Consider the following 19,040-nt stretch of genomic DNA (forward strand, 5'->3'; position numbering starts at 1 on the left):
GTTGTTGTTGCTGTTGTTGTTGAGGGGGTCGAAAACTTAAATTTGATAGCCAAGACCTTGCTGGATCTTTCCTCGTTCACAACACACAAATATAGTTTTATTGTTTTGACTGTTATGATGAGATATGCAACAACGATTGTTTTTTTCTCTAGTTAGCAACAACGATCACTTCATCGTTTTGGAAACCGCTGTTTGTCTGGGAAACCAATCCAATGTTCATTCATATATTAACGACACACTCCTGTATTTGGTTAATAATTCATGAATAAAAATAAATGTTTACTCAGGTACGCCTGCCAATGGAACTGATCCAAGCCGTACCAAGCCCTGGTTAATGTATGGAAAGGATGGGAGTTCAACGCTTAGACGTTAGATTAATGTCTGGTGATTATTTTGTCAGTCAAATTTTGAGTCATGTGCTAACAACGAATTGCTTGTTATTTTCGAAACACATTATGTAAAGGAAATCACAGGCACATTTTAATGGTTTTGTGTTTTTTTCCTTAACACATTAAAACAACAAACTAAAAATCACAATACAAAACAAGCAAACAAAACCGAAAACGAACTACAAGCATTCAACACACAAACAAAATACCCAATTCAAAAACACAAGCAAACAAATAAATAAATACCACAACAAACAAAAAGTCAAGAACAACATTATTGGTTGATGTTTGGTCGTGTTTTTTTATACAGTGAGCATTTTTATACAGATGCATGATGAAAGCATGCACAAGTGGTTGGTGTTACAAATCAAACCTTTTTCTATCGTGCTAATAGAGTTATATATATAAGAACTAGAGAGCGCACTGGCTTGTACGTGTCCCGGCATGCGCGCAGGCGACCATTTTCTCAGTTGGCATGGCACAACGTGTGTTTGTGCGGCCATTTTGTAAGCTGACACAACAGCATCTCGTATAGTGTTCAATAAACACAAACTCCAACATGTCATTCATATTCAACACGCGTACAGAATGGCGTGTGTTTCTCCTTGTGTTCCCGTCGCGGTTGCGCCCTCTAGTTCTTATAATTACTCCATGGTCGCTCTGTTCGAACGAGTACCTGTCACTTCGGCAACTTGCAAACTCGGCACCTTGCAAACTTTCACTGACATGGACGCAATTTAAGGCTAGGCCCGTACACTCGTAGTACCTAGCCTACCCTAGTAAAAACATCAAAAACTTGTTGACTGAGTTTGTACGGTGCCGACATTCTTGGTGCCGACTGGGTGTCGAGTTTGCAAGGTGCCGAGTTTGCGAGGTGCAGAAGTGTCCTGTATTCGTTCGAACACTCTGTAGTCTGTATTGTGCTGTTTTACGCTGTACACAAAACATACATCTGCAAAAAGCATGAGGATGAATTTGTTATCAAACGCAGACAAATATAGCTCGTCCCCGTTTCTCGTGGTGTGATAAATAAAAAATTATACTTATGTTTTTATGGCTTTCTACATGTTCTAGTGAAAATAGGCAATCACTGGGGTATACGATGAGACATAAAGATATTATCTTCCAGTACGCGCTAATCCACCAATCAGAAGCTCGAACTACTTGGGGGATAAAAACATATATGCTACGACCTCTGTTTTATATCCTACTTCCTCTGTTTTTATTACACAGTGCGTATTGTGCATTTCATTTTGTCACGCTCCGTATACGGACAGTGCAAAATTTACAAGTGAGACTGGAAAATAAAATTTGTTATCACACGGGCGCTCGTAAATATTACGAAAAAATATAGCGCGTCTGCGTCTGCGTCTTCGGCCTCGTTGGATATGGGACGAAGAAGCGCTAAATTTTTTCGTATTCCACTCCTGCTTGTGTGATAACTTGTATTGTTATAAATGTCTCACCATATTACATAGTATAAATTATCTAGAGGTAAATACAACATCGTAAATTTCAGTGTTACTCTGGTGGTGCTCTATCCCGCAATGAAAGCACAACAATTAGCCTTTGGTGACAAACAAGCAAAACACTAAATCCATGTTAAATACACTAAATCCATGTTAAAATAGACTATCGGCACTGACGGTTTGTATAAGTTTGGTTTTCTTATGTGACATTTATTTGTGTAATCCATCAACCACCCTATGTTTTTTTTTAAAACCTTAACCTTAATTTTCATGTTTTGTTACTTATTTACAATGTAGCCCAGGGAACCTTTTTTACTGGCAAACCACCAACACCAACACCAGAAAAGGGTCCTCTTTTGCAAGTTGCCATCAAAGGGCTTCCTTGCTGCGGAGAAACTCTCCAACAATCATATCTGGAACCACCCCCAATCTAGGAGCACCTTGCAAGAAAAGAAGTTTTATCAAGATATTTCGAAGCAAAACTACTTGAAGAAGGAAGTGGAGAGCCAAGATGATATTCCTCAGAACAACAAGAGCCTCGTATGAGGTAAATGACCCTTGATCTATGCTTCATTTGACATTCTGGCCGGATTTCCTATCTTGATCACTTTTTGATGCACTATCACATTTCTTTTGAAAATAACACAAACTACCAAAAGCTACGATAGCCATTTCAAAATAATCAGTTAATGTCAGCTGTTTATAGTGCAATGTTTTTTAACACCCAAACTGAAACAGCTATTATGCTTTTCACTAGGCTTGCTAGGCAAGCATGGCCGTCTGATCTGATATCAATAAAATTCGAACTATTATTTGTCTTCTCATTTTTACTTTATTTTCTCAAACTGAATTTTATGGTGTAGGTTACATTATTAGAGTTTTGGACATTAAGAGAGTATTTTACTATGAAACTCAAAATTTAATTTGAATTTCCTTTTTTTTGTTACCCTTCTAGGTTCCGGTCAACTTTTACCGCCAGAGCACCAACACCAACAGAAAAGTGTCCTTCCATTGTGTTGCGTTCAATCCAGGAGTCAGTGTGTGGCCAAGTTTAAAGTAAATGCTCTTCAACCTCTTAAGAGTTTGATCAAGCGGCACTTGCTGAAGTCCATACTTACCTCTTGTCTTGTGATGGCTATGGGCAATTCCAAGCAAACATGGACATGACACCGCTTTTTACAACGTTATAACATCCAGAGCACAAAGCCCACAACATTTCTAATATTATCACTTCAAAGCCTTGTGTGTCAAGTACAAGTCAGTCTATAAACTTAGTGGAAAGAATATCTCACATAGAACTTCTAGCACCAAGATCGAGAAATTACACTGACAAGTGTAATGCGACTGACCGTGGAAATGCCCCTAAAATTTATGAGTATAAAGCCCGGTTCATACTTCCTGTGAGGGCTTCGTGCGAGTGAACTTAATTGCTTCACAAAGGCAAATGAAGCGTGTACCGATTGTTGCGTCACCAAATTTTGTTTCGCATTCGCAGGAAGTATGAACTGGTGTGGCGGTTTAAACTTTCTGCAGTGTTCAGTTTTCCGAATGACCAAATACGGTAGCATTACGTCATGCGATGCCTGCGCACAGCAAGCGAAAGTAGTCCATTTTAGTGTCGTATTGAGTCATCCGTTACCCTCCGGTAGCTGTCATGGCGGCGTCCACGAGTCGAGTACAACTAGCGGCAAACGCGTGGATCGTATGAGTTTTTTTTTTATGCAAGCAGAGTGTGACCTGCCTAAAGTTGTACCCATGAATACATGTAAAGATGGGGCAAGAGATTATGTGACTACACAGAAAAGAATCGTAATGTAAACAGTTTGCAGTACTCGCGCCAGGGTACTCGCGGCGGTATCTGACAGGTCACCCGGAAAACTGAACACGGCGGAAGACTGAAACCACCACACCGGGCTTAAGTGTAGGGAACAAAAGCTTTAATATTTTCCTTTTGTACAAAACATCTAATTTTTAGATTGCCTTGTAATTGTTTTTTTCAACAAGGTGACATGGTTATCCTTGTTAAAATAGCTCAAAGTTTTTTTAATTCATGAGAATAATTGAAGACAACAAAGGTCTTTGCTTTATTGTCATCAAATTGGTGTGCAGATAATCCAACATTGTGTTTTTGTAAAAACAAATGATGTCTATTATAGTATATATTTTTATGTATATTTTTTCACAAGTTTTAAATCCATATTTACCTTAGAAGTAACATTTCTAAAATAAGGGAGCTGCCGCACTCCACCCAACTACCCCATCTGTGACAGAGACAGTGGAAAGGCTGACCCGGGCCAAGTGTGTGACAATAATACACCACTTGGTACCAGAGCTGTCTTTAAAACCGCAGTGTAACTATTAAAAGGTAAATTTTTAATAGTACCACCGCGCCCTGTACTGGTCATATTAAGGGTATATGCTATTGTGTGTGACTGTTATCATGTGACCACTCTTAAGTGTAGGACAATTTATCACACATTATAGCATGTATGCTATATGACCAGTCGAGGGTGCGGCGATACTTTGGCAGTGACAAATACTGTAAGTTACAAACCTTGATTTCAAGACTATTTCTAGGGGGGGGGGGTAGGGTGGCGCTGCTGGCAACTGTATATATGCATTTGCATGGACAGCGTATTTAAAATGCAGGGACACGCAGGGGCATGGGCATCAGAGAAGTCTTTCACCATTACCTTCTGTAAACCCTGTAAATTATTTGTAAATCTGTACCGAAAGTGTATAATGGCTTTAAAGTGTTTTATCTAGAAACAGACGCATCAAAATAGGTGATGATGATTTGTAAATTTCAAACAGTATGAAGCCACAGTATGAATTAATAAAAATTATAAAAACATCTTCATGGGCCCTTTAACCTAAAAAGCACTGAAAATATTAAAATCAGCGGCAAAACTCAAGAAGATATTGATGTGGAAAAAACAGGTGCTTTTAGGAAAAGGTGCTGGGTTTTTTATTAGTCAAGTTAAAGGTTCTTCACAATTTTTAACAGATTTTTTACCGCTTCAAAAGAACTTGACTTGGTAATGTAATTACTGGCAGAACATTGCACATCAGTCTTTACAAACTCGGACTTAAGAAGGTTGGTTTTTTTTGTGTTTCAGAAGCACGATTAAATTGTGTAGTCTATACATAACCAGGAGTGTCTTTTAGACAGACATGGCGCATTATAAATTACCACTATTATTATTATTATTATTATTATTATTATTATTATTATTATTATTATTATTATTATTATTATTATTATTATTATTATTATTATTACTATAGATGTGACTAGTACAAAGAATACCCCCCTTCCCGTAATCTTCTATTTTGTTTGTTCCTAATTGCATAAGTTCTAGTTTTCAGAATAAACAAAATTTGAAACCTACAAGCCGTGTCCTCTTAGTTCATTATAACGTCCACCTTTAACTGCATTCGGGTCCCACAAACCTATGTTTGCCTAGGACAGATAGGACTAGGACTACAAATTTTAATTTATAATTTTTAAAGGAATGAAGGAGTGGCAACGAGGTCTTAAACGGCTATTTAAATCCTTTAGCTCAGTCCTTTAACAAATGGCCATGACCCTGCAAGGTTTTAAATGGCCGTTTAAGATTAAGACCTATGAGTCACTCCTTTATTCCCATTCGTAAATGATCCTTTTTGGTAAAAAGCAACATAGGTGTAGGTAAACAGGAAAATCACTGAAAATCAAATGTGTAAAATTGTTTGTAGGCCTATTGTCAATTTTTGCGCACAGGCGCTGTTTACATTGATCCTTGTGGGAATTGGTTGCGTTGCGCGCCCACACTTTTGCGTAGGAGTGTCGAATGCGCTTTGGCCAACTGGCTATAAACACTCTTGGTCGTGTCTTTTTAACACCCCACATGATAGGTTCTCCATCAGTCAAAGTGCATAAACTGCCGAGGCATTTTTAATTTTAATTTTCCCACTGTGGGATAATAAAGTTCTTATCTATCTATATATTTAAGAATTATCTACTTTTGACAACTATTCATTAGAAGATGCAGTACACTAACAAATGGATAGACAAAGATTCATATTCAGCGATAACAATTTTTTTTATTTCTATATTCAATATTCAGTAAAGACACAGCCTAAAATAATGGTTAAAACAACCATTCAACCATTAAAATTTCAATAACAATATTTTAATTTGGTTAAAAATGTTAAAAATGTTAAAAATGGTGCAACAGATATTGACATGCTGCACAATAAGTTCATCTATATATTCCAAATAGTAATGAAGTTCATTTCACAGATTATGTCCAAATTTGCAACACAAGGAGAAAAACCATTTGCTAAATATTCAGCGATTAAAAACTTTTTTTATTTCTATATTCAATATTCAGTAAAGATACAGCCAAACATAATGGTTAAAACAACCATTCAACCATTAAAATTTCAATAACAATAATTTAATTTGGTTAAAAATGTTTAAAATGTTAAAAATTTTAAAAATGGTGCAACAAATATTTACATGCTCCACAATAAGTTCATCTATATATTCCAAATAGTAATGAAGTTCATTTCACAGATTATGTCCAAATTTCCAAATGCAACACAAGGAGACAAACCATTTGCTAAGCACAAAGTCACAGAAGGTACACCGAGATGTTATGTTGCCTGGTAACCTTATTTTTGTTCTAATGATTTTGTCCACTTTTTAGTAAATTTCTTAATCACATTTAGTTTCAATTCATCAAGTTTAATTCATTTATTTCTTTAAAGTATACTACTTTGATGTTTGTAATAATTTGAAAGTGGTCCTCAAATAAAATAAACAAAACATAAAAAATTCAAACACAATAGCATAATTTGAACAATGATAAAATATATAATGTAATATAATTTATGATAATATAATATACATATGTAGATAATCTGTTTAAAAACTGCCATCTGAACACCTTTTAATCGACAGGAGTGCTCATTTTTTTTCAATAAATAAATAAAATACAATAAGAAATTAGAGGGAACAGTTGAATTTACAAAAAAAAAAATGTTTTCTGACAAAATTGCTATGCCACTAAATTTAGTGGGATAACAAATGTTCTAGTTGTGTATATTCAAGCCAGATATTGCATACTTTATCAATTATTTATAATTTTAGCCAATTTCGTAAATGAGCTTCTACACCATGTCCTTTTCATCAAGTGAAAAGGATGAATATTATAATGTGTAATTTACTATAAATTAAAACCATTCCATATACAAGTACATGTATTGTTTTTCCCCCACGTACAACTTATTTCATAACTACAATTATCAAGGTATCAACAATCCCAATGGTAAATCCCAGATGAACCTAGTTAAACCGGGCTTAACTGAAAACAGTTGATAAACTAGTGGAACAATTAAAACCAGTTGGTTTAATATGGAAATTTGACACAAATCAGTTGGTTTATACAACTAAGTCTAGTTAAATCTAGTTCAAACCTGGTTTAAATAGAAATTCGACATTGTCCAGTTGAACTAGTTGACCCCAGTTAACTAGGTTCAACTGGAGTATAAAAGTCTTCCGGGATAAAGTCTTCCGTGAAAGGTTCTTGTGGAGAACAAAAAAACTGTTAAAGTCATTAACATCCATGAAACTAAAATTTAGCACAACAGCATTTAGCACAACAATGTGCTGAATTACCACACAAATGGGTCAAGCTACTAAAAAGAGCATAAATCACATCTAATTTTCATCTGCCTTTGAAGTGTTGATTAAAATACATGCTGTGTATCACAAACTTTAAACATATCCATGTCCCTCCAAATGCAAAAAGACAAGTCTGCGATAAATAACAACTGGTGAAATTTGCCAATGTTTTCTTAACTAAATATTCATGTTTTCTGTCATGACTATAGAATGTGTTCCTCTTCCCAATTAAACCATAAATAAATAAATAAATAAATAAATACCAGAACCACCCCTTGGACCATGTTGCTTAAATGGAAAGTTGTTCAGTGATCTTATTCTCTGCTTATGTGTCACCTTTTTATGATGACATCTAAAGTTATAAATTTTGACAAAAAACGTAACCCCAAAGTATCAGTAAATCTAATTCTATAAGATGACATCACAAGACAGAGGATGACATCACAAGACAGGGGATGACATCGTCTTTAAAGACACTGGACACTATTGGTAATTGTCAAAGACCAGTCTTCTCACTTGGTGTATCTCAGCATGTGCATAAAAATATCAAACCTGTGAAAATTTCAGCTCAATTGGTTGTTGAAGTTGCAAGATTATAATGAAAGAAAAAACACCCTTTGTCACACAAAGTTGTGTGCTTTCAGATGCATGGTTAAAATTACATTTCTTTTAGTCTTAACAACCGTGTTTCTTCGTATCAGAAACCTGAGGTCTCTTTTGCTGTTCAAAATCTAAACCTTTATGAGATGACATCACAAGACAGGCGATGACATCGTCATTAAGTTTTAATGCTTGGTTAAAATTACATTTCTTGTAGTTTTAACCAACAAGATGGTGTTTATGGTGATGACATCGTCATGACGTCATTGCACTAGGTTGACTCCACCAATGCCTTTCATTACTGCAAATAGTAACAACCGGTTATTACATAGCACTTAATCACAGCCCGATATGAGCATATTGAAAGCACATCAATACTATTACCCCTGGTGACTAGGCCTTAAACAAGTCACTTAACTTGTCGCTTCTCTGTGAAGCACTGTAAAAGAACCTGTTATTATTTTTATGCCTCATTTTCTTAAGTGTTGTAAAGCTTCCCGCATTCAAAACCTAGGACGGAACTGCAATGGCTTGTCCTTAATTACTAGTAACATTTCGGTAAATTGGCAACAAGAAATACTGGAGTTTTAACACGAACAGACTCAACAATACAACTTCAAACTTATAATCATCACAACTGTGAATATCTTCTAGGTTAAAATTACAAGAGGTCTAGATTAAAATGGGGTTTGCTTCATTTAAACTGAATTTAGCCTCATGGTTGTAAATGCTAAATCGTGGTAAAAAATCCCAATTTTATGCTTGGTTAAAAATGGCACCTGTATTGGATCTACTGAAGTCTGGCTCATGAGTTCATCTTTGTATTGGTCTTGGTTTCAAACAATGGCAATGTAAATGGACTCCATGCCTGTTCAGTCCACGTGCAGTGTTTTGGGGTCACAAATAAGAGTGTTCGCACTGGGTAAATATTTTGGGTAATTTTAACAACCCCACTTATAATGAGTTGTTTACCCGAGGGAGGCGGAGGGCTTTACCATTTCATAGCTGGAGGGGTGTTGTGTTGAAAGAAATAATTGAACAATTAGAATGTTTGCATTTATTTCACTTTTTGACCAAAAAGTGTTGATGTTTTTTACCAAAAAGGTGTTTATGACTGGGAATCAAAGTGTGTTGAATCGGTTTTCAACTAGTGGTTTAAACCCGCTGAGGCCTGGTTCTTGATAATTATCTCGGCTTCGTCTCGGTAAAATTATCAAAAACCAGGCCTCGTTGGGATTAAACTACTAGTTGAAAATCCATTCAACACACTTTGATTCCCTTGTTATCGGTTAAGACTCCAAAAGATTTTTTTTTTCTAAGTGAACCGCCGCTAAAAACTAGAGTCAAAAGTAATGTACATCGCATGGAATTTTGAGCAGTAACTGAATATAATAAAACAAGTTTTTGTTGTTATTTAGCAAATTTGTTGCCTTAAGCAACTCTTGGCTCTACACCTCAGGTACCATGTTTTAACCGAGCATAAACACAGGATTTGTTTTTAACCAAAATTTAACCAACAAACATAGTGTTAAATGTAGTTAAAATAAAGAAGACACCTCAGCCTACCCGCAACCCATGCGTTTTTAATGAGCTTTTGCTCGATTTTATCTGCAGTGTTTGGTGTGGTTTTTCATGCGTGAACTCGGTTTGAATATATGTCCATAGGGCTTCTGAAATTCAGTCTTTTTCAGCCTTATACGAAAAGTTTGTACGTAAAAAATGGCTTTAAAAAAAAAGAAAACAAGTCACAAAAACACAGCAAATGTTTCTGTTATGAATGTCGGCAACAGTCCCCAATTAGTATACATGGATAGATTCACTTATTCTGGCTGCTTTGAATGTTTTTTGTAACAAATTATCAGTTTATAATCATGACCTGCAATCCCAACAAACCTACTAATCTTTTTGTTTGTTTAGTTTTGTTTTTGTTTTTGTTCTATTTTTGATCCGTTTATTGTCCTTATATATATTTTGTTTTTATTTGTTTATTTATTTATCTATTACTTTATTACTTTATCAATTGATTGATTGTTTGATTGATTGATTTATTTATATTTATTGATCCACAACAGAGCTAGCCTGTCTACTATATCTAAGCTGAATGAGACTAGCTACGATCCGGTCTCGCTTTTAACATTTTAGGGAAGAATATGAAATAATCTATCCATATAAACTAATTGGGGACTGTTGCTGAAATTCATAACGTCGTGTTCTCTTTTCAAAATTATTTCTGTCAATACATTTCAGAAGCGGCCGAAAATGACCGAATTCCAGAGGCCCTTTGGACTAATTATATATTCACAAAGAGGTCACGCACGAAAAACGATGAATAATTTGCAGATAAAATGAAAATAAATTTAGTGACCTGCGGGTAGACTGCCCTTTTTTAACCTAACCTTGTAATTTGTACCTTGGATATGTCATAATTACTGTGAACCAATCTTCAGTAGCTTCATGATTCTTGACAGTTGACCAACCTCCGCATGTGGTCGTATACTTGAATAAGTGTGTAGATACTCAGACCAGGCGTTTCAGACATCATTTGTCTGACCTGTGAGGAAGAAGTGGGTGGAAATGGGGAAAAACAATGAAAACAACCTGACACATTTTTTCATGTTGAATGCAGTACAGAATTCATCCTAAAACAGAACTATATTATCAAAATGATGTGAAGGAGGATTAATTAGTACCCAAACAAAAAACATATTTGTATCATCGTGTACCGGGCTAATGATTACTTTTTCCTTTTTTAACTGCATTGAGAGGGACAACAAAACATTCCTTTTAATGACTTCATGTAGGAGAAAATATAGCATAAGTTTGACAACTACAACAATGTATTTAAACTATTTGGTTGACAGACGGCCATGCGTGTCAGGTGATAAATGCGACGGTTGTTTTGAGTCTACACATAGATTAATATTCATTGTGATCTAAAACAGCCGTTGACTTTGCAATTTAGGAGAGGCTTATTAGTTGTATCATATTTAACTGTAAAAATATTTGCAAAACTGGTTTTGAGCTACTTTTTTTGAAAGACCATCATAGCTTAGGGTATGTTTTGGATTAGTTTGAACAAGAGAAGTGATATTGGAATTATTCCTTGAGGTGGTACTCCAAATATGGCAAGATAGTGGACTCAGCATGCACACCATGATTGCGATAAGATGAGTAGTGGAGCTGATGAGCCGGGAAAAGTTATTTCAGCTCTAAAAAATTCAAAAAAATTATTGTAATACGCACCAAATCCTTTAGGTTTCGACTTTTCCCAGGTTTTGCTTCCTCCAAGGCACGAAGTCTGTTGACTTCTTCCAACAAAGTGATGTCTTGTTCATGGCTAAACAATTTACTTGAGAACTTGCGTAATTTCTTCGTCTGAAAAGAAAATTAGAATGTGCAAAGTTAAGTGATTATGCATTACTTCCCTTTTACGGTTTATTAAAGCTTTGCTACTCTCTCAAAGAACCAGTAGCTTTATCACCACAATAATTGTATATTCATCCCCTGTCCTGCTCTAGGTGAGTTTGATGTTACTTTTATCTTTCTTGTGAACCTAGTTAGGTTTAAAAGTTAAAGTAAAGATCGGCGTGTCGCTTAACATTTAGTTTTAACAATCACTGCTACTTTCTATTGTGTAAGGATATAGTGTTTCAGATTTTGATGATTGAAGTTCTAGAAAAGAAGTTCCTTTTTACAAGCTCTTATTTTGAATTGATAATTGTTGACTTGTTGTTTTCCATGCTCTTTTGACTTTTTATGCTTACAAAATGTGAATTGCCAGATTACATTTTGTCTCAGTATTATCTTGCTTTGAACTTGATTTAATTAATGTTGATTTAGTTTCTGCATTATTCAGTACTTATTTGTTTCATGGTTTAATTTCATTGTCTACTTTGTTCAAGACCAGATACTTTAACTAGAGTCTGTTTTATTCAGTGGTTGATTTATTTGATTACACCTGTTGATTATTAATTGTTTCACAGTTAATTTACTTTCAAGATTAGTGATTTCTGTTAAAGGATTATAAGATTTATTATTAGGTATTTAATTTTAGTGTAGTTTATATTTGTGAATGGCATAGTATTAATTTTAAACTTGGCCACTGGACACCGACAGAGGACGGATAGTGTTAGAATTAACCCTCCAAGTTCCTTCAATAATTACACTTTGCCTCTGTCGGACATCTACGTTGGATTGCGCCAGCCCAGCTTTATCACCACAATAATTATATATTCATCCCCTGTCCTGCTCTAGGCCGAATCCAGATCAAGAGAGACAGCAGGACAGCGTGTCATCAACTGTAGCCTATTTATCTTCACTGCATTTTCGTCATAACCAGTCGTACCAGAAACAGTAATCCTGTCCCCTGATCAAGGACAAGGACCTGTTTCTGAAGTCTTCAAGTTTGTCATCATAACCTTCGCAGCCCCAATATCTTCTTTTTCAGTGACCAGCAGGCCCAGTAGCTTGTTTTATAGTCCCTCTGCTTTTTCTTAAATTTAAAATTAACCACATAAAGCATTGAAATTGTTTAAACAACCTGTCTAGCTTCGTATTCTCTGAGGTCATTATTGCGAGAAACCCAGTCCACATTAACTTACCTGCTCTGGGTCTGAGTCATTTGCCGATCCACCTGGAGTGTTCTGGTGAAAAAAAGGTTGAAATTAGACTTGTATCATAATTATGTATATCACATGGGAAACTCAGCCTTCTTTGTACTGCTATAAAAACACAATTCAGGGGTGAAAAAGTGGTTAAAGAGGTCCACCAACGCCAGAAACTCGCCTTCACAACAATCATCCTAAAACCTTTGACTCCCCTTAAAAGCTTGTTAGAGTCCTCTTTAAAGATCTGCCCTTACTTACAGTAAAATAAATCTTGGCAGTATTTTAGCAGCACCTACCTCATATAACAACTGATGAATGGTTCTCTTATACTTGATTGCTTCCACTGGGGCTTGATTGGCTGTGTAGTACTTCTTTTGGGTGGTTTCTAAGTGCCCCATAAGTCGACTGACCCCGGTCTTTTCTGATGGTTGTAAATTTGAACCTTGATTCTGAAAATTAAAACAAAATAGCAACTATCTTAACTTCCATTGATCAGCAATAAATGCTGAAACATCCAAAAAAATAACAACAGAAGTATATGAGATTACAAAAATTAAATAATCATAAATCTTTCAGCACATGCCTTCCAAAACAATTCTACTTAATGTTTGAACAGTTAAACTGCATCCTCCGTTTGCATTCTGCAACATTTTCAATTGGTAATAAACTTGACCCTTTTTAAAAAGTACCTTAGATGACAACATAATCTTGTACATTTAAAATCAATACACCACAAGGAAAACATATTAACATACTAAGTGGTTTTGGATCTCCTCCGTTGGCAATAAATGTGCAGTCTACCTGAACAATAAATGTAATGTAACTCAAACCAGACAATGCATGCAAGAAAAACATAACATGCATACATGCAAATACTTACAAGAGTAGCAACTGTCTTCCGAATGATGTTGGGATTAATTTTCCCTGTGAAGTCATGCCTGTCCCAAAGCCTTAAAAGAAAAAATTTCAAACATCAAAATACATCGTAAACAATTTAAAATTAAAACAGGTAATTTTGAAATATCCTTAAAGTCTTGATAATGTACTAAAGACAGGACCTGGTTTTAATAAGGGAATCAACGTGTGGTGAAGAGGTTTTCAACTAGTGGTTTAAACCCGCGCCGAGGCCTGGACCTTATAATTTTTCCAAGACAAACTTGAGATAAATTATCAAGAACAACAACTCGTGATGCCCTCTCGACCAATCGGAATGGATAAATCAGACTGTCTTGGGTATTTATGAATACTGTATAATGCTTTGAAATGCTCCAGGACACCATAATTAAAAGGTTAAAAGATCAAGAAAAAAAGAGAAAAAAACAAGGAAAAAAAACCCAATAAGTTACCAACCATGCCAACATCACAAAGTCAGATTACAACAAACACAGGATTTAACCTGAATGTTCTTGTTCTGTTACCTTTGCAGTTCCTGTGCAACCTTCTTAACCGCCAGACCACCAATCCCAACGAAAAAAGGGTCCTCCTCTTGAGTTCCATTCAAAGCGGGAGTGAGTGGGCGGCCAAGTTCATAATAAATCTGCATCCACCTCTGGAGAGGTTTATCAAGCGGCACTAGCTGAGGTCCATAAGTACCTCTTGTCTTGTGATGGCTTACCTGTATGAGTACAAATAAAGAGAAAAAAAGGTTTAATATTTAACTTCCTATACAAAACATATAATTTGACATGCAAGACTCAACAGAGCAGCTTCAAAAACCTTTATGCGTGTATAACAATAATAATAATAATAATAAATAATAATAAGACTTGTAATGCGCACATATCCACCATGCTGGGTGTTCAAGGCGCAGTAAAACCAAAAAACAAAACAAAAACAAAACATAATACAGAAAAACAGACACAACAAAATTAATCCTTGAAAACCTGTGACATAAGATAAGATAAGTTTTGAGAAGAGACTTGAATTTTGCAGTACAAAGACAAGATCGAAAATTAAGTGGTAGAGAGTTCCAGATGCGTGGCGCGGCTGAAGAAAAAGACCTGTCACCCCATGAGTGTCGAGACTTGGGTTCAATGAGGAGAAGCATGGAACTTGATCAAAGATTCCTTATGGAGTGTAAACTTGAAGCAATTCAGAAATATAGTGGGGAGCCTTGCCATTTAGAGCTTTGTAGACAATGAGCATCAGCTTGAAGATGATTCGTTGAGAGATAGGGAGCCAGTATAGTTGTTTCAGAATGGGGGTGATAGAACAGGATTTTCTAGACAGTGTCACAATGCGGGCAGTGATGTCAGTTTATCAATGTATAATACTCACCGTCACAATTTTATGAATTTCTAAGTTTCCATCAAGGACTTCCTTGCTACCAAGAAACTCCCCCACTGTCATATTTGATACCACTCCCGATCTCGGAGCACCTTGCAAGAAAAGAAGTGCCATCAAGATGTTTCGCAGCAAAATTACGTGGTTCCATGTAGCATGATTATGTTCAAGAATGTCTGTGGAAAACAGAATGATATTACAAAGTTATTATAAGTTATCCAGGCCGAAGGATGGGAAGCAGACGAGCTTTATTTTTTCGTATTTCACGAACGCGCGTGTGATAACAAACTTATTTTCCAGTCTCACTTGCAACGCGCAAAATTTAAAAATTCAGAGCGTTATTTCACACGCACAAAGTGTAGAATGTAATTTTTGCACGGTCCGTATACAGAGAGTGATAAAATGAAATTTCACAATACGCACTGTGTAATAAAAAGTAGGATATAAACAGAGGTCGTAGCATATATGTTTTTATCCCCCTAGTAGTTCGAGCTTCTGATTGGTGGATTAGCGCGTACTGGAAGATAATATGAATTGTCAATATTCCATGAACTCGATTGGATGGAACACAAAATAACAACTGGCAATTAAATTCAAAATTACCGTCTGGCTTGCAACCATCTTGTTTGGTGTTTGAATCATTGATGTTTTCTCTGTAAAAGGTTTGTATGAATTGAAAATCCATCTTACCGACAGCCTATTTAGGATGCATTTTTCTAATGAATACTAAAACTCTCAATTCACCAATTTTAGAGATATCTACTACACCTCTAACTTTTTTCTATTATAATTAACGATTGGTAAAATACAAAATAATAAAAGGCCTTCTCCCCACTGTCACAACAGATGTACCTGTCTTCACATAAAACTAAGCTTATGATCAGATGCCAGTTAAAACTTGTAATCTTGTCTTACTTGTAACCCTTTCAGCTTCATTCTTGATATTCAAAATGAACTTGGCCACATCTTCGCGGTCCAGGATGACATCTAATAAACAATAAATAAAAAATTAATTACTATAAGAAACTAAATCCATGACACTAATACAGATCGATTCACAATGTCACAAATCACCATGAAATTTTCAGGTTTAAAGGAACATTACAGAATTGGCTTTTGCTAACATAAAAGTTGCTGGCAAACCTGTAGAAGTTTGAGATATATCGGCCATCTGTGTCACGAGAGAATAGTGAAAAACGATTACAAATTTTGAATTGCATGGATGCCAAAATATAAACGAATAAAATGCTCACTGAGCAATAAACTCCATGCGCGAAAGTAGATTATTTATTTATAATCAAAAATGACATTTTAAGGGGTGTTTTCAACTTATCATCATCATTAAACTGTGTAAGTTTTATGTAAATCTGTGACCTTCACGATTTTTGTTTTTTACCAATTCTGTAACGTTCCTTTAAATTAAAAATTAACTTATGAAATTCTGATATGTCAAACTTCCATCTTCAAATTTGTTTGCTATTGTTAATTTTCCTTACAACTTACTGTTTATATCAGAACGCATGTTCAGTTAGCAAACACCATTACAATGCACTTAGCGGTTATAAACAGGAAGTCTTCTGGAGATCAGAAGAGAATCAGAGCAACTGCTTAATGTAGCATGTATATCTCTATTATGTTTCAGCACAAAGGAATATATCTAGGAGAATGCAATTAAAAAGTGTAATCAGAAAACAAGCTTACCTCCAATAGTCGCCTTAATTTGTTGTTCATGTTCTGCGACTTTCCGGGCAAGGCTCTTAGAGTAGTCCCTGCAAGCCGCCGATGCCTCAGCAATGGCTCTGTTGGAAATGCCATATCTTCTGGCAATTCCGACAGAGCCATTGAGAAAGTCGCAGAAGCGGAGCAAAGACCCTAAGTATAGGACTTGGGTCTTTGGGGCTCTGGATTGACTTTGCAGAACTGTCAACAGTCTGCAAAATAAAAACATTATTCGTTATATCAACAGCACATGTACAAAACTGAAAATTATTGCACTTGTGGAATAATTTAATGAAAACAATGAGACATGACTTTGCAAGTTTCAAATATCCCGAAAATGCTTGTTTTTTTAATAAATTATTCAACCTTGTTCTTCAGTGGATACCATCAAAATTGTTTTTAATTTGAGTCTTATGTGTGCGAAAATTAAATGTGACAACCATCTTTGCTACAGTAATTCACATTGGATTTTTGCAACGTCTAGTCTACTCCATCACCTTTCAGTGTCACCAGCCGTCGATTTCACCAAACTCTTCCTAACTTAAGATTAATCTTAGAACCTAGGACGAGTCCCAAGTCATTGATCTGCATGCAAGTGGAAAAGTTTACTCTCAACTTCATTGAGGCTCTGACTACATCATGTTTGGGGATGGTCATGATGGTGCAAACTTCCACAGATTTCCAATCAAGAATGGAACTCTACCTCTACCTTTGCCTTTAGAAAAACTCATCCAGATGGATATGAGAAGGTTGAACTAATAATAATAATAATAATAATAATAATAATAATAAAATAATAATAATAATAATAATAATAATAACATAACAATAACAATAACAATAACAATAACAATAACAATAACAATAACAATAACAATAACAATAACAATAACAATAACAACAATAACAATAACAATAACAATAACAATAACAATAACAATAACAATAACAATAACAATAACAATAACAATAACAATAACAATAACAATAACAATAACAATAACAATAACAATAACAATAACAATAACAATAACAATAACAATAACAATAACAATAACAATAACAATAACAATAACAATAACAATAACAATAACAATAACAATAACAATAACAATAACAATAACAATAACAATAACAATAACAATAACAATAACAATAACAATAACAATAACAATAACAATAACAATAACAATAACAATAACAATAACAATAACAATAACAATAACAATAACAATAACAATAACAATAACAATAACAATAACAATAACAATAACAATAACAATAACAATAACAATAACAATAACAATAACAATAACAATAACAATAACAATAACAATAACAATAACAATAACAATAACAATAACAATAACAATAACAATAACAATAACAATAACAATAACAATAACAATAACAATAACAATAACAATAACAATAACAATAACAATAACAATAACAATAACAATAACAATAACAATAACAATAACAATAACAATAACAATAACAATAACAATAACAATAACAATAACAATAACAATAACAATAACAATAACAATAACAATAACAATAACAATAAACAATAACAATAACAATAACAATAACAATAACATAACAATAACAATAACAATAACAATAACAATAACAATAACAATAACAATAACAATAACAATAACAATAACAATAACAATAACAATAACAATAACAATAACAATAACAATAACAATAACAATAACAATAACAATAACAATAACAATAACAATAACAATAACAATAACAATAACAATAACAATAACAATAACAATAACAATAACATAACAATAACAATAACAATAACAATAACAATAACAATAACAATAACAATAACAATAACAATAACAATAACAATAACAATAACAATAACAATAACAATAACAATAACAATAACAATAACAATAACAATAACAATAACAATAACAATAACAATAACAATAACAATAACAATAACAAATAACAATAACAATAACAATAACAATAACAATAACAATAACAATAACAATAACAATAACAATAACAATAACAATAACAATAACAATACAATAACAATAACAATAACAATAACAATAACAATAACAATAACAATAACAATAACAATAACAATAACAATAACAATAACAATAACAATAACAATAACAATAACAATAACAATAACAATAACAATAACAATAACATAACAATAACAATAACAATAACAATAACAATAACAATAACAATAACAATAACAATAACAATAACAATAACAATAACAATAACAATAACAATAACAATA

General features: G+C 34.1%; 1 protein-coding gene across 1 annotated transcript; it reads right to left on the minus strand.

Moving 5' to 3' along the window:
- Positions 1–10,210: 10,210 nt before the first annotated feature.
- LOC139939078 (uncharacterized) lies at positions 10,211–17,241 on the minus strand. Its single transcript, XM_071934812.1, has 9 exons — positions 16,721–17,241; positions 15,935–16,006; positions 15,014–15,195; positions 14,155–14,351; positions 13,617–13,686; positions 13,033–13,185; positions 12,731–12,772; positions 11,373–11,504; positions 10,211–10,680 (listed from the first exon to the last, which is right to left on the minus strand). Exons 1-9 carry the CDS (start codon positions 16,965–16,967, stop codon positions 10,582–10,584), a joined length of 1,194 nt encoding a protein of 397 aa, XP_071790913.1. The 5' UTR covers positions 16,968–17,241; the 3' UTR covers positions 10,211–10,581.
- Between the last annotated feature and the right edge of the window lie 1,799 nt (positions 17,242–19,040).

Source organism: Asterias amurensis, chromosome 6 (assembly GCF_032118995.1).
Source record: "Asterias amurensis chromosome 6, ASM3211899v1".
NCBI classification, from domain to species: Eukaryota; Metazoa; Echinodermata; class Asteroidea; order Forcipulatida; family Asteriidae; genus Asterias; species Asterias amurensis.